The sequence below is a fragment of the Bacillus rossius genome, chromosome 7 (genome assembly GCF_032445375.1).
Source record: "Bacillus rossius redtenbacheri isolate Brsri chromosome 7, Brsri_v3, whole genome shotgun sequence".
Lineage (NCBI taxonomy): Eukaryota > Metazoa > Arthropoda > Insecta > Phasmatodea > Bacillidae > Bacillus > Bacillus rossius.
The window spans coordinates 2,331,420-2,344,526 of NC_086335.1; the positions used below are offsets into that span (position 1 = coordinate 2,331,420).

At 39.0% G+C, this 13,107-nt stretch overlaps 1 protein-coding gene across 6 annotated transcripts in view; it reads left to right on the forward strand.

The window, feature by feature from the left end:
* LOC134533641 (serine/threonine-protein kinase tricornered) overlaps nt 1-13,107 on the forward strand; it is a 455,610-nt gene that overhangs the window by 88,875 nt on the left and 353,628 nt on the right. For 4 of the 6 annotated variants that reach the window (XM_063371161.1, XM_063371165.1, XM_063371157.1 and 1 more), the window contains exon 2: nt 3,715-3,793. In XM_063371161.1, the coding sequence (XP_063227231.1) occupies nt 3,775-3,793 (19 nt within the window). In that variant the 5' untranslated portion in view covers nt 3,715-3,774. Of the gene's footprint in view, nt 1-248; nt 395-3,714; nt 3,794-13,107 lie in introns of those variants that run through there. The other 2 variants (XM_063371159.1, XM_063371163.1) reach the window with 2 other exon arrangements.

Below are 13,107 nucleotides of genomic sequence, written 5' to 3' on the forward strand. Positions count from 1 at the left end.
GGTATCAGAATTTGTACTTATATTATTTAGTGGTGTATTGTAATATTTATTCATTGTAATATTTTATTATGCTTTGTTTATTTTACGTTAATTATTCTTACTGTGTAGCGGTACTTACGAGAATTAACGAGAACTATCTAGCGGAGTGAGGGGTGGTAGAGAGGAGGGGGCGTGACGTCACGTGATGTGACGAGTGTGATTCGGCTCCCAGCTGATGGCCTGGACTGTGTGTTTGACCGCGGGTCGCGACGGACCGTGTTTTGCGGCACTGCTCGTGAAGTCTGCAGTGTTAGCCCGTGCGAACTAGGATCCCAGCCATGGGGGACTTGCCTTTTGGTTTATTACGTGAACGAGAGTTAACAGCAATAGTCTGTAATCGTCGAAAATTGTTTAGGTATGCTGCACTCAATGTTATTTAAATGGATTTTAAGAAATGTGGAATTTCGCACGGCTCGGCGATTTGGACGGTAATTGTTTGTTATCACTACTTCAATTCCAGTGACCGTAATGCCATGGCTAGTTTCGCAAAGCATAAAACGCGGTGTTAAACGAGCGCACGACGGTGTGGGGCAAGTGGACAAGCCACAGAAGCATCGCGCTGCTAGTAACTCCATAGTGAGTCGGGGTATGCCTGCCTCTGATAGTCTTCAGCAGCAACTAAGTGACACGACTGAATTTTAGTACTTTATTTTCCCCGCTAGTATGAAGCCTGGTTTAAAGAAGATGTGTTTTTGAAAACATAGTGCGGCGACTGGATTTAGCGTTCTGGAATATAAGGCCTGAAGAACGTCATATTTTTTATTCCCCCCCTCCTCCGTAAGAGACTTAATAGACTTTGGTTTAGGATTTATTTTTCTGTAATTTTTGTCTGTAACCAAATCCGTTAGTTTGTCAATGCAATTATAGCAATTTAAAATGCCACCTAGAGTTTACCTTATAAGGCACATTCCTTTTTGTTGGTATGACAATACAATTTAATTTTCAAGATGATTGGTTTTTAAACTCATTATTGTGCCTATCACTGTAGAGATTCCGGGATTGTCGGTAAATTTAGTTAAGTATGCTAGTACAGCTATTTGCACACTTGCCATTAGTTAAGTCAGTCTATGCGCGTCTCTTAATCTTAAATCCATTAGAAACTCAGGATGTTATTAGTGACGCGTACACGGGACTGGCGTGGTGGGTGCGGACGTGAACAACTACCCCGGCATAAGGGGAGTTGGCCACAATCTATTTATTGCATTCTTCGATTTCACAGGTCTGGCCCAAGCTAACTTGCTGAGCACCTGGATGACTGTCTACATGTACTTGAAACATTTATTGATCCGGGAATATGGTATCATCACAACAAGGTCTGCTTAGTCTCAAGTCCACGCACCACTGCTTTGCGCCGAAGGTATTTTCGTCTTGAAGGAGTGTGAAGTTCGCGAGAGATTTCGCTTCGACTCATTGTATGTACCTGGCTTCCCTCTGTTCTTTGAGTATGGTGACTATTTCATTGATTGCCAATAGTTTCCTGCACTAAGCGAACATGTAGAAGTCTTATCCTGTCAACCAGTCCCTATGGGTCGTCGCAATACACATAGTCAACGTTCTGACCTTTCCTATCTTCTTTAAACCTCCACCATATACTTCTAGTACACTGAAGAGATTGGTGAGAATTTCGACTTTTTCATGATCTTCATCTTTATGTATACCACTTTCTGGACCGTTATGGCGAAAATGCGCATGAGTTAGTTCTAGAAATTTTATCTACTCTTGCAAATCTTAATGGGAATAGCCATTAGGTTCTCTGTGAAAATGCAATTCTTTAAGACCTATAATCCCGAAATATTTGTTCTCTTTAAACATATAATTCCTGGTACAAAATCTATTTATTTAGCACTGAGGAACTTCTATTATGTTTTCTGTACTTTCTGTAGGTCATGTCATTATTCAGACTCGTGAAAGATCTCGAGTATGACTGGACCACTGCATTAACTTGGTTGTACATGTTGCTGTAATTTTTTCTAGTGCATACTCTGTACTTGTAAAGTCTTCTTCGTCTGTAGCTAATTCATATTTACTCATCGTTGCATTAGGCATCTCGTTATTATCTTCACACTGATGGTTTGGTCTTCACATTTTTTTTAAGTTCGTCGAGACGACTATTGATTGGTTTAAATATCTGTTCATTTTCTATTTCACGTGCAAGTTTGGCTCTTCTATCATGTAGATATTTTTCCGAACAGACTTTATAGCAAAATAAACTAAATGAGGCCATGACATCATCCAATATAATGGCCTCTAGCAGACAAACAAATATGGTGGACATGACATCTGAATCAAAAAAGGAATTGATACATCAAGTGGGCGGACATGTTATTAGAATCCAAGATGTCGACTGTAACGAAAATGGCATCATTCGGGGATTGGGATGCTCGATGACAAGATGGTTGAATCCAAAATGGCGACTGAGGTCGAAGGTCAAAGGTAAATGTTAATGTTATAGTTCAAGGTCAAAGTTCGAGGTCAGGTCAAGGCCAAAGGGTTGCCATCCAACATGGCGGCCATTATGTCTTAATGCAAGATGGCGGTCGGCACCACAGACACCAGACCCTGGACCCTGCGCCAGTATCCCCTTCTATATACTACTATAGTGGTTTGTTAGTAAACTTACTACTACTGGGAGCTTTACTAGCCCACCCTAGGAATCCCCTAACGAGACCGGTAGACGCATGAGCAGCGTATTGATATGCTCCGGTACCAGCCTGCATGGCTAGTAGAGGCTTGGACACGTGCCTCGGCCGGATCATGGGCTATCTGCAGATATCTGCCATCGCTATACCGGTGGGGACCGGCAGAATGTGAGAGGCTCAGACAGGCGCCAGAAGGTAACTTGCTGAAGGGCATGTCACTGAGAACGCCGCTGGTTTTCTGGCGTCGTTGCTGAGTGGGTTCCTCAGCCTCTCAATGCCCTTCAATGCGCTGGATCGCTGATTGGGCTAGGATGTGGGTGTGCCGATGCTGGGATGGCCTCTCGACATAGCCCTTCAATGCGCTGGATCGCTGAATGGGCTAGGATGTGGGTGTGCCGATGCTGGGATGGCCTCTCGACATAGCCCTTCAATGCGCTGGATCGCTGAATGGGCTAGGATGTGGGTGTGCCGATGCTGGGATGGCCTCTCGACATAGCCCTTCAATGCGCTGGATCGCTGAATGGGCTAGGATGTGGGTGTGCCGATGATGGGATGGCCTCTCAACAGCCTTATCCGACGCCTCTGGGCCGCGATGAAATGGCGTATCCGTTGGGGCTGCGCCTTGTCCCGTCGGTCCTGTACCACTGGGGAGTACACGGGGAACTTGCGCATTATAAATCATGCAGAGTGAAAGTTTTGATGAGATACTACAAATTATAATACACATTTAAAGGTTTGCCCAAATTTAAAAGCGACAATAGCTGCTATCATTATTTAACACCAGTCATGCCAAATATATGCATATCAGAGGACTTTCTGACATGTTTTGTACGCGTTAGCAAAACGATATCAAACTATTCCCAAATAATAAAATTTATCCTGAAGAAACTTCAAGCAGCTCCATTATTCGTAAAACGCTTGTTGCTGTTTGACTGTGTAGCAGGCAGGTTGTACGATTTGTAAACCTATAGTGGTTAGTTGTTTCCGACATGACAGCAATGCTGTGCTGTGCTGTATGCTGCTCCTCTGTCCACAGAACACGTCGACCCGGGCCGCAGAGAGCGATGCCCGCCTGGCCTGCGCCGGAGATGAACTTATGCCTACACTGAAAAGAGGTACGTCTCCAACCACAGATACTCGTGTATCTCAGCTGAGTCGCTTTTTCTTTAATGCACGTGTTGAGTGTTTTGAACCAAGCCGGTGTTTCTTTGTGTGTTCGCTTATGCCTACAGCTTACATGAACCAACATTTCACTAAGTGGTTTGGCTTAGTGGAGACATACTACACTCCATTAAAAGGATTGGGAAAGTAGTCCAAATGCCCTGTCTGGCATGTGCTTGGAGTATTTCGGAAAGGAACGGCCAGACTAATGAACTAAATTTAAACTATACTTGCTTCTGTATGTCCGGTGTTCTTGGTCCTAAATGTCCTGGCCACGGATAACGCCTAGCTGTCAAGTGTGTGAAATTTGATTCGTTCAAAAAAAAAAACACACACACTATAAACCCGTATTTGTTGTGAAACTGCTGAACATTCTGCTTTGCGGCCTGGCTTCGAATAACTTTTAAGAATCATTACTGGTACGTTTATCGTCAATGTCCATGCTGCTTGGTTTTTGTAAGTATGAAATAATTAAAATGTTTATTTTCAAATTTACATTTAGGTAATAATATGTCGATTCTTAAATTGGAATATGTTACACATGGTTACGTTGAGGAAACTTTGGTGTTTTGTGCGCGAGCGGCCTCTTGCTGGGGGTTGCCCGAGGCTAGAACACGAGATGCCAGTCTGTGGAAGAGTGCGACCATGCAGTGAGCAGCGTGGCGGAGACGGGCTGAACGTTGCTGTGATTGGCTGATTCCCATTTATTCCGTCAATACTCCATTACCATTTCATCGCCTTTGATCGTTTGTAAAGACCTTCAAATCATTTCTATTTCGATGTTTCGATTCCGTCAGATCTGTTTCGGCGTGTCGACCTCAGAGGTCTCTACGTCATACGGAATTCGGCGTTAAGATTATATTTTAAAATTACATCTTTTCTGCCTATATTATTATACATTAATACAAAAATCATCATTCGTATTTTTTTTATTCTATTAGTGAAAAATCAAAATCATTAATGTATATTTAACGTATGTAAAAACTGAGTCACAATTTTCAATTCAACAGTTAAGCCACGAATGATTTAATGCCAACCTTGCGATATATAAACGTCGGCGAGACATCCTGATATCGCTGTCTAGTTTAGATTATGAAATGAGAAAATTATGTCAAATGATCCAGTTTTGTCAACCTCACCACCACATTGTTGTGCTGAACGATCGTCGCAGCTTCAGTGTCGCCTCGTGATTATAGCACAAACACTCCAGTTGAACCATTAGTAGTAACTCTTTTTAACATATCGTGAAATAAGTGTTGCTCAGAATATATATCTGAAAACTGACTTTGCAATTTTTCTGGATAGTTACATACTTACATATTCTACTGTTATATACCACGCAAGCTGAAGAAAGTGTGATTAATTCTGTCAATGTTACTAGCTTGCTTTATCATTGTTATTGGTATTTGTTATTGTAAACACATAATCTATAAGTAGGGGAGAGGGGGGTACATGTGGACAGATTTGACTCAATAATATTGCAATAAGCGAATTTTTTCTACTATTCATTAAATAATGCATTAGTTGCAGTGGACAGTACTATAAGTGTGTTAACTTGGCCTCACCTACTCAGATTACACTTATAATTACATACTTTGTCACTGAGAAATTATTTTGTCAAACTGAGTGTTTTGTCCACATGTACCCCATGCTGGGGATCTTGTGGACAAATGTGGGGCAGTTGTGGACGCTGATTTGAGTGACTGACCACTTGCAATAAAATTACACTTTGGCATGGAATTTATTAACTAAGTACATATTATTAGATTTTTAATTTAGCAAAAATATAAATTAAAATTGTATAATAATATTATATTTGCATATTGAGTTTAAGTTAATTCCATTTATGCCTACAGTCTTAACTACAACTGCACTAATAAACAAAATAATAATCATGCACATCAAAATAATATGATAAGGAAATAGTAATCTACAATTCAAAATGGTTTTTCATTGCTATTCTTAACCCAAGTTGTAGCACTCAGTGTCAATTGAAAAAGTTAGAAAGCCACTTGCTCGCATTGTGCCACCAATTAAACCCATTCTTGGTTTTGGCAATTTCATGACAACGTCCTTTATAAGCACTTCACTTTTGTCATTTTCATTTGGGAAAACAAATTTTCCATCACTTTTCCGTTTTAAAAAGTTAATTTCAAAACTATTCTCATCTATTTTCTCGTCAACTTGACCAACATAATGTTTAACCATTTTTTTAGACTGAAATTTTACTATAACATAGTCATTCACTTTAATTTCACCCGAACATCCAGCTGAATTCATAACGTCATTGTCAATTTCATTTTCGCTGGTGCTGTCAAATGTTGTGGTATCAGAGTCAGTAGAGTCATTTTCATTTGATTTAAGTTTTGATCTAAGTAGGCCTACACTGCTAGGAAAATTAGTTTTGATGGTTTGATTATTTTTACTGCATCTTTTCTTAGTAGTTCTTGACTTGCCCTTGTCTTTTTCTTGTAGGCGTAGGAATTCTTCTTCAAGTCTAATTTTTTCCGGCGTATCAGTCAATACTGTAGATTTTCTTTTTCTCTTACAATTTTTTGGTTTTTGTCTGTCTGCCTTTGGGAATGGTCTTACCATTTCTGGTGACAATGTTTGTACAGACCTTCTAGTTCCGCTGTTCAGTTGAGATAAAGTAGACCTACAGTTCTCGTTTGATGCTGTTGAAACAGAATCAGAAACATTATAGCACTGATTTGAAGTGGATGGATGAATAGCTTTCACGAAGCCAGGATTATTGTCTGGATGAGAAGAACAAGTCGCTGTGCTTGACTCAATTGAAGTAGGATCTGGAGAAAATCTCATACTTGACGTGGACGACTGAATGTCCGACTCAATTGAAGCAAGATCAAGCCTACTTGAAGGCCCAGGAATGGTTGATTTTTCTAAATTACCATCAGTAAAATACTAACCATGTGTATCTCGGTAACATTAGAAGGCATGAAATCTTCGTCAGTAAAAACATCCATATTCAGAGGAAAAATTCCTGACTTCTCAAAACCTGCACAAATGTTATTTTGTGAGAATGATTCAATGAAGGGTTTTGCACTCAAATAACCAATGTTGTAAATTGTAATCGGCTTTCCGGGATTAGAAGCCATCCAGGAATTGAATGCAGTCTTGCACCTAGACTTAAAAGGACCAAAAACAGCTATATCAAGGGGCTGGATTCGGTGGGTGCAATGTGGAGGGAATGTTAATAGAACTATTCCATTCTCTCTACAGAATACAACTAAATCAAGACTTGTGTGAGAGTCATGATTGTCAAGAAGAACCAGAATTGGATTTTCTTTGGAAGCTGCAGTGACCACTTGAATGTGTTTCATAACCTGCAGAAAACCGTCTCTTGTCATCCATCCATTTTGGATTGCCAAGCCGATGCTACCTGGAGGAGATCCTGTGAGGAATGCTTCCTTGAAACGAACTCTAGGAAATATGTACACTGGAGGGAAAGCTTCGCCTGCCGCTGAAACTATTCCCACAAAAGTAACTTGCTCACCCCTCTCACCAGACACTGTTTGGCCCACTTGCTTGCAGCCAGTTGGAGCAACCACTTTAGGAGCTGGTAAGACAGTGCTGATTCCACTTTCATCAACATTGATGATCCTGCTGCTACTAAATTTGTGTTTGGATAACACCTTATCTAAATTGTCAAAAAATGAACTAATATTATATTGATTAAAACTGATATTTCTGCCAATACTGGTCGACTCTGGTTTACGAAGAGATAAAGCAGGATGACGTTTCATAAATGACTTCATCCAGTCAGTCCCGGCCATTTTCTGTGTTGTCCAGTTGCTCGGTAGAGGACGACATAGCTTAACAACATAAGAATATGCAAATTCTCGGATTTGAAGATATGTGAGCCCAAACTGCATTTTAGACGACTGAATTAGGTACTCTTCTAACATAGCTTCCTCTTCTTTTGTAAATATTTGCCTGCTCGTGTATTTTGAATTATAGGGTTGTATTTTTTCTTTATTTTTATGTGAAGTAGTTCCTGGTACACTTACACAAATTTCACTGTTTACACTACTTGCTTTCATTTTTGACATTCTTTTGTGTAGCATTGATTTTGTTAGATCATACTTTGCAGCTGCTGATCGGATAGAAGCACCACGTAATATTTCTTCAATTGCTTTTAATATGTTATCTTCAGGAATTTCTGCACGGCTGGTTTTTCGTTTATATGTTCGTACCATTTTTATTCACTGAAAAGAAATATAAAAATTAATATAATAATCATGCACATCAAAATAATATGATAAGGACATAGTAATCTACCATTCAAAGTGGTTTTCATAAGGCTACATAACCTAAAAATGGAAAATTTATAGGATGGGGCACATGTGGACAGTGTCCACATGTGCCCCCTGTGCACTGTACACATGTGCCCCAGCACCACTTTAAACAAACATGAAAATAAAAAGTGCATTTAGATTATGATCTGAATTTCATTGTTTATTTTAACAGTTAGATAAAATTACACTCTTTCAACAGGCAAATAATTGTAAATATATAAATGCATACAATATTTGTATTTTCCCAAGATATAAAGTTCTGAAAACTTACCTTTCATGAGTAAATCTGATTATTCAGCAATAGAAAACAAACAACAGATCTCAACAGGTTGAAATTTCATGTAAACATAGTGTGCAGTAGTGCCAACTGTGAATAGAAGCCACAGTAACATTTAATAAAAATAAAGGCGGGAAATCTGAACTGTCCACAACTACCCCATGTCCACATGTGCCCCCCTCTCCCCTAATAATATATTCTGTCATTAGTCGTTCATCAAACAAATATGTTTTTTAAAAAAAGTAATACTGTTTGTTTTCGCAAAGTTCGTGTATGCCCAACTGCCATAAAAATAGTTCTGTATAATTTATGGAAATTATGAAGAGAAAAAATCCCTTTCGGCACAGCCTACAGGCGTATGTAGATTTCGAAGTACCTATTTATTCTGGAAATATTTTAGAAACTTCAATAAAATTCTGGAACATTTTAAGAACTTACTGTACGTAACATATATATGTTCTCCAATATTAAAAAATAATCTGTTAAATATTTGCCCATTTTCGATGCAGCGATAATATTACAAATATTTTTAATCAGTGTATCCAGCATTCGATAGTTTAAAACTCAGAATTGAGTAGCTTAGAACGAATTTAATATTATGTGCCAACTAAGGTAATTATTTAATTTTTTGGACCTTCAAACACTTTTTCACCCTTGCACTAATAACCTGGTCGTATAAAATTTTTCTTTGCACCACGGTTTAAGATAATATTAAGATGGTTTCAAATAAATTCAAACGAAATTTATACAAATAAATATTAGATTTTTTTTATTTCCACCCATGTTTTTATGGTAATAATTCGTTTTATCGAAAATTGTTCAGCCAAAGTTTTAGATGAAGTTTATGATTCATGCAATAAATTATAATGGATATGTTAGTATATTTATTAAAAAAGTAATAATAGTATATAAAAGTATTTCCGAGCCCTGGAGTCGCAGTTAGGATTGAGCATGGAGTCACCGACCGCCCTGACGTCATGGCGGCCATCTTGGTTTACTTTTACCTTGACCCTGGCCGCCATCTTTGGTCCACCATCTTGTATTCCACCATTTAGAATTTCTCATCCGCCATTTTGTGTTCTAGAACTTTCTACCATTTTTGAATTTCAGCCATTTTATTTTCTAGAAATCTCCACCATTTAGAATTATGATGGAACCTGTTTAGTTTTGGGTACTGCCGCTATCTTGAAAATCCGTATTGTTATGCTAGAAAATCGGGAAAAAATTTTAATGTATAAAAAATGATTAAATAAAAACTAAATAAAAATTTCCACCATCTTGGATCATGACATTATTGACCCCATATTGAAAATTCATTATTATTTTATTTGGAAAGTGATTTAAAAAATATATAAAATAATTTATTAATCAAATATTGATAAAATTAAAAAAAATACTTCACACCATTGGAGTTGACGATTCGAGTGTGGCGAGGTGATTCTATAAATAATGGATGCCACGCAGGTAAACACGACAGAGCGGCTCTGGTCACCGCTTGCGGGGCGCACTTGTCCTCGGAGGCGCTGCTGGTCGCGGCCTTCAGGCCCGGGATCGATCCTGGGTGTGGCGCAGTTATTTTACGCCATTGCGGGCCAGGGAAAGGGAACTAATGGTGGAAGGAAATACTAGGTCGTGCGAATCGATTATACTCGGCCAGCACGCCTCGCTTATAAATACCTTCCAGCGATTACAGAGGGAGAGTTCCGTAGTTGATTTTGCGTGTGCGCGGTGAACGCCCAAGGCATGAGGCATGAGTAATGCTGGGCTTATCAGTTTCTGATCTGTCGTATGTATTGTTTGCACTCGGCTGTGGTGGCCACCATGCCTCTTAACTTACGGTGGCAGATAACATGCGCTCTCAATCATTCACTTACAGAGGCACAATATTTTTTACTTGGAACCCGTTTCTGAAGTTTGTATGTATCCGAAGTAGTATATACTACTATATCCGGGCTCACGCTTTAGTGCCGACTAGTTCCTCCGAGCTTAGAGATTCTCGTGAGGTGTCGGTGTCCGCCATCTTACATTTGACATAATGGTGGTAGTCTTGAGTGACTTTGACCTTAACCTTGACGGCCATCTTAGATCCGCCATATTAGATCCATCATTTGGTTTTCTAGAACTTCCCACCATTTTGAATTCCGATATTGTTTTCTACAACATTATCGAATCTCTGTAATGTTTCAATTTTCGTTATGTTTGCCATCTTGAAAATCCACAATTTGTATGCTAGCAAATCGGAAAAAAATTTGAAATTGATAAAAAAATTAATTAATCAAATTTAAATAAATTGTTATTTAAAAAAAACACCGTTGTAATTTTCGTTACGGCCGCCTCCTTTGAAATCAGTAATTATATAGCTATAAATTCGGAAAAAAAAACAAAATTCATTAAAAAAAATCTGAAATTAATATGCTTATTGATGGTTCTTCATACAATGGCAAAAGTTTCGCTGGTAATAACAAAAAAAACAACATAATTGTACACATGATTTAATGTATGATATGATGATGTTACACTGGCTGTATAATATCCTGGCTCCATGTTCCTATATAATACACAATATTAAGAATTCAGTTTCACATCCATATTTATCATACCACAAACAATTGGTAACTATTACGGGCTTTTACGAAAACAGCCTAATATTACTACAGTCCTATAAAGTTTGCTAACAATGTTTCCATAACGAATACAACTTGATGAGGAACTAGCTTATAAAATTTCGACTAGCTCCTTCTCTCAAAATAAACACTGTAGCAAAGTTATAATTTTTTAAAATAATACTCCTGTTCGTGAGACGAGCCTTAACAGCCCACCGACTCAATGGGCTGAAACACAGGTTGCTACTCGCCTTACTGCTCGATGTGCACGGCGCGCTCCTGGTTCGCAGCGGGACTGCAACTCGTCGTCTCCGGCTACTGGCTGCTCGGCTATCTTCCTGTTCCGAGTGGGAGTATGAACTCGCTGTGCTCACTCGTTGCCAAGGTACAGTCGTCCCTGCCGACGCTTCAGTTCGCAGCGTCCTGCCCCGGTGACTCGTCTGCGCACCGCGGTGCCGCTCGGCCGGTGCGTGTTACCACATGTTCTCGGCATCGCTCTAGTCACACGCGGGAAGTATTCTACATTATTTTAGTTCTAACTGCCCAGCTGTCACGATTTGGAAAACATGCCCGAGAAGTTTATCACAATAACTGTTGACGAACATTTATACTGTTCATTAAATTACAAAGTTCTCTGTTTTCCACACACAAAAAAAAAATGCCACTTTTATCAAGTTCAGTATTGACTGTGTTGCCTGGCTCGCGGCTCGCCACCACGCAGCGGCGTCCAGCGGCGGGGCGGGCCCGCTGGCCGCAACATTGCTGAGCTTTACAGTTAGCAATGCAGCCTGCGTTCAGGGAAAATGTATTTTTATTTATTCAAGCAGTACTTTTAGTTCAGTTTTTAAAAACATTTTATTTTAATGTTCAATGTACAAAGCGGCAATACGAATTTGTCTTATATTCTAAAGCACATTCAACTGTACGAAACTGTCTTTTTGGAAATTGTAAAAATATTTCATGTAGAAAATAAGGGATTGTTACAGAAAATTTTGCAAAATTATCATTGTGTGAAACGTGCAGTTTTTTTTACCTTTAGACAAATAACTTATTTTCCATCGCTTTTTCCGTCTCCTAGTAAAAATGCATACACGTAGATAAAATAATTGGTCGGCCCACACTTAGAAACTTCATCCTAAACTATCTTGTTTCGTGTAGGAAGGAGCTACGATGTTTCTTTACAACACAGCACTTCATTACACATAAAATATGATTTTTCACATTTTTACATTATCTAATAGTTTTGTAACGACTTTTTAGTGTCGTCACGTTGTTTGTCTGGAACCCCGGTGATGGATCGTCGGACCCGAACATGGCCGAGAGAGCGGCCGTCGAGCCGATAGAGCACTTGTCGGTCAAACTGTACCCTGAGACGCATAAGTCCTTCCCTAGCCCCTGGCGTGGTTGTAGCTATAGAGCATCCCACTCTCAGATTGCAGTGTGGAAGTAAATGGGCGCATTCTCTCTCTCTCTAACACACGCCGATTGCCGTTAGCACTGTCCTTGTTTCTTCGTGCGTTGTTGCCAAATATCAAACGAAATTTAAAATTTTAATTTTTGGACCAAGCTTTTTTTTCATATTGTATAGAATCAAAATACGCATCAGGCAATGCTTATTTTGAATACTTAACAATATTTTAAGTGTCCGAAAAAATTAAAAAAACATAACTTATTCGCTGCGAACTGTTTTGAAGTATTCCGATATGTTTCACATAAAAAAAAAAAAAACCTACATGTGTATTTCATTCAGATTTTTTTTTATTAGTAAATTAATGCCTTAGGACGCCACCGAACAAATGTTAAGACAAAAACTGTACAGGTTTCACTTAAATAATTTTTTTAATATATTGAAATGCATTTTCTCACAAACTGACACATCAAAAAGTTGACCCGCGGAAAATTTTTTTTCTATTAAAGATAGATGGGGGACGAAAGCGAGAAAAATGTTCACAATGAATTGAATTAGTTTTTAAAAGCAGCGCCATCTCAATTGCTTCTTTAGTTTCCGTGGAAATAGCTGTTAAAGATGTCTTATCAGTACAAAAGCGCGCGCTGCCGTCGTAAGAGGAAAC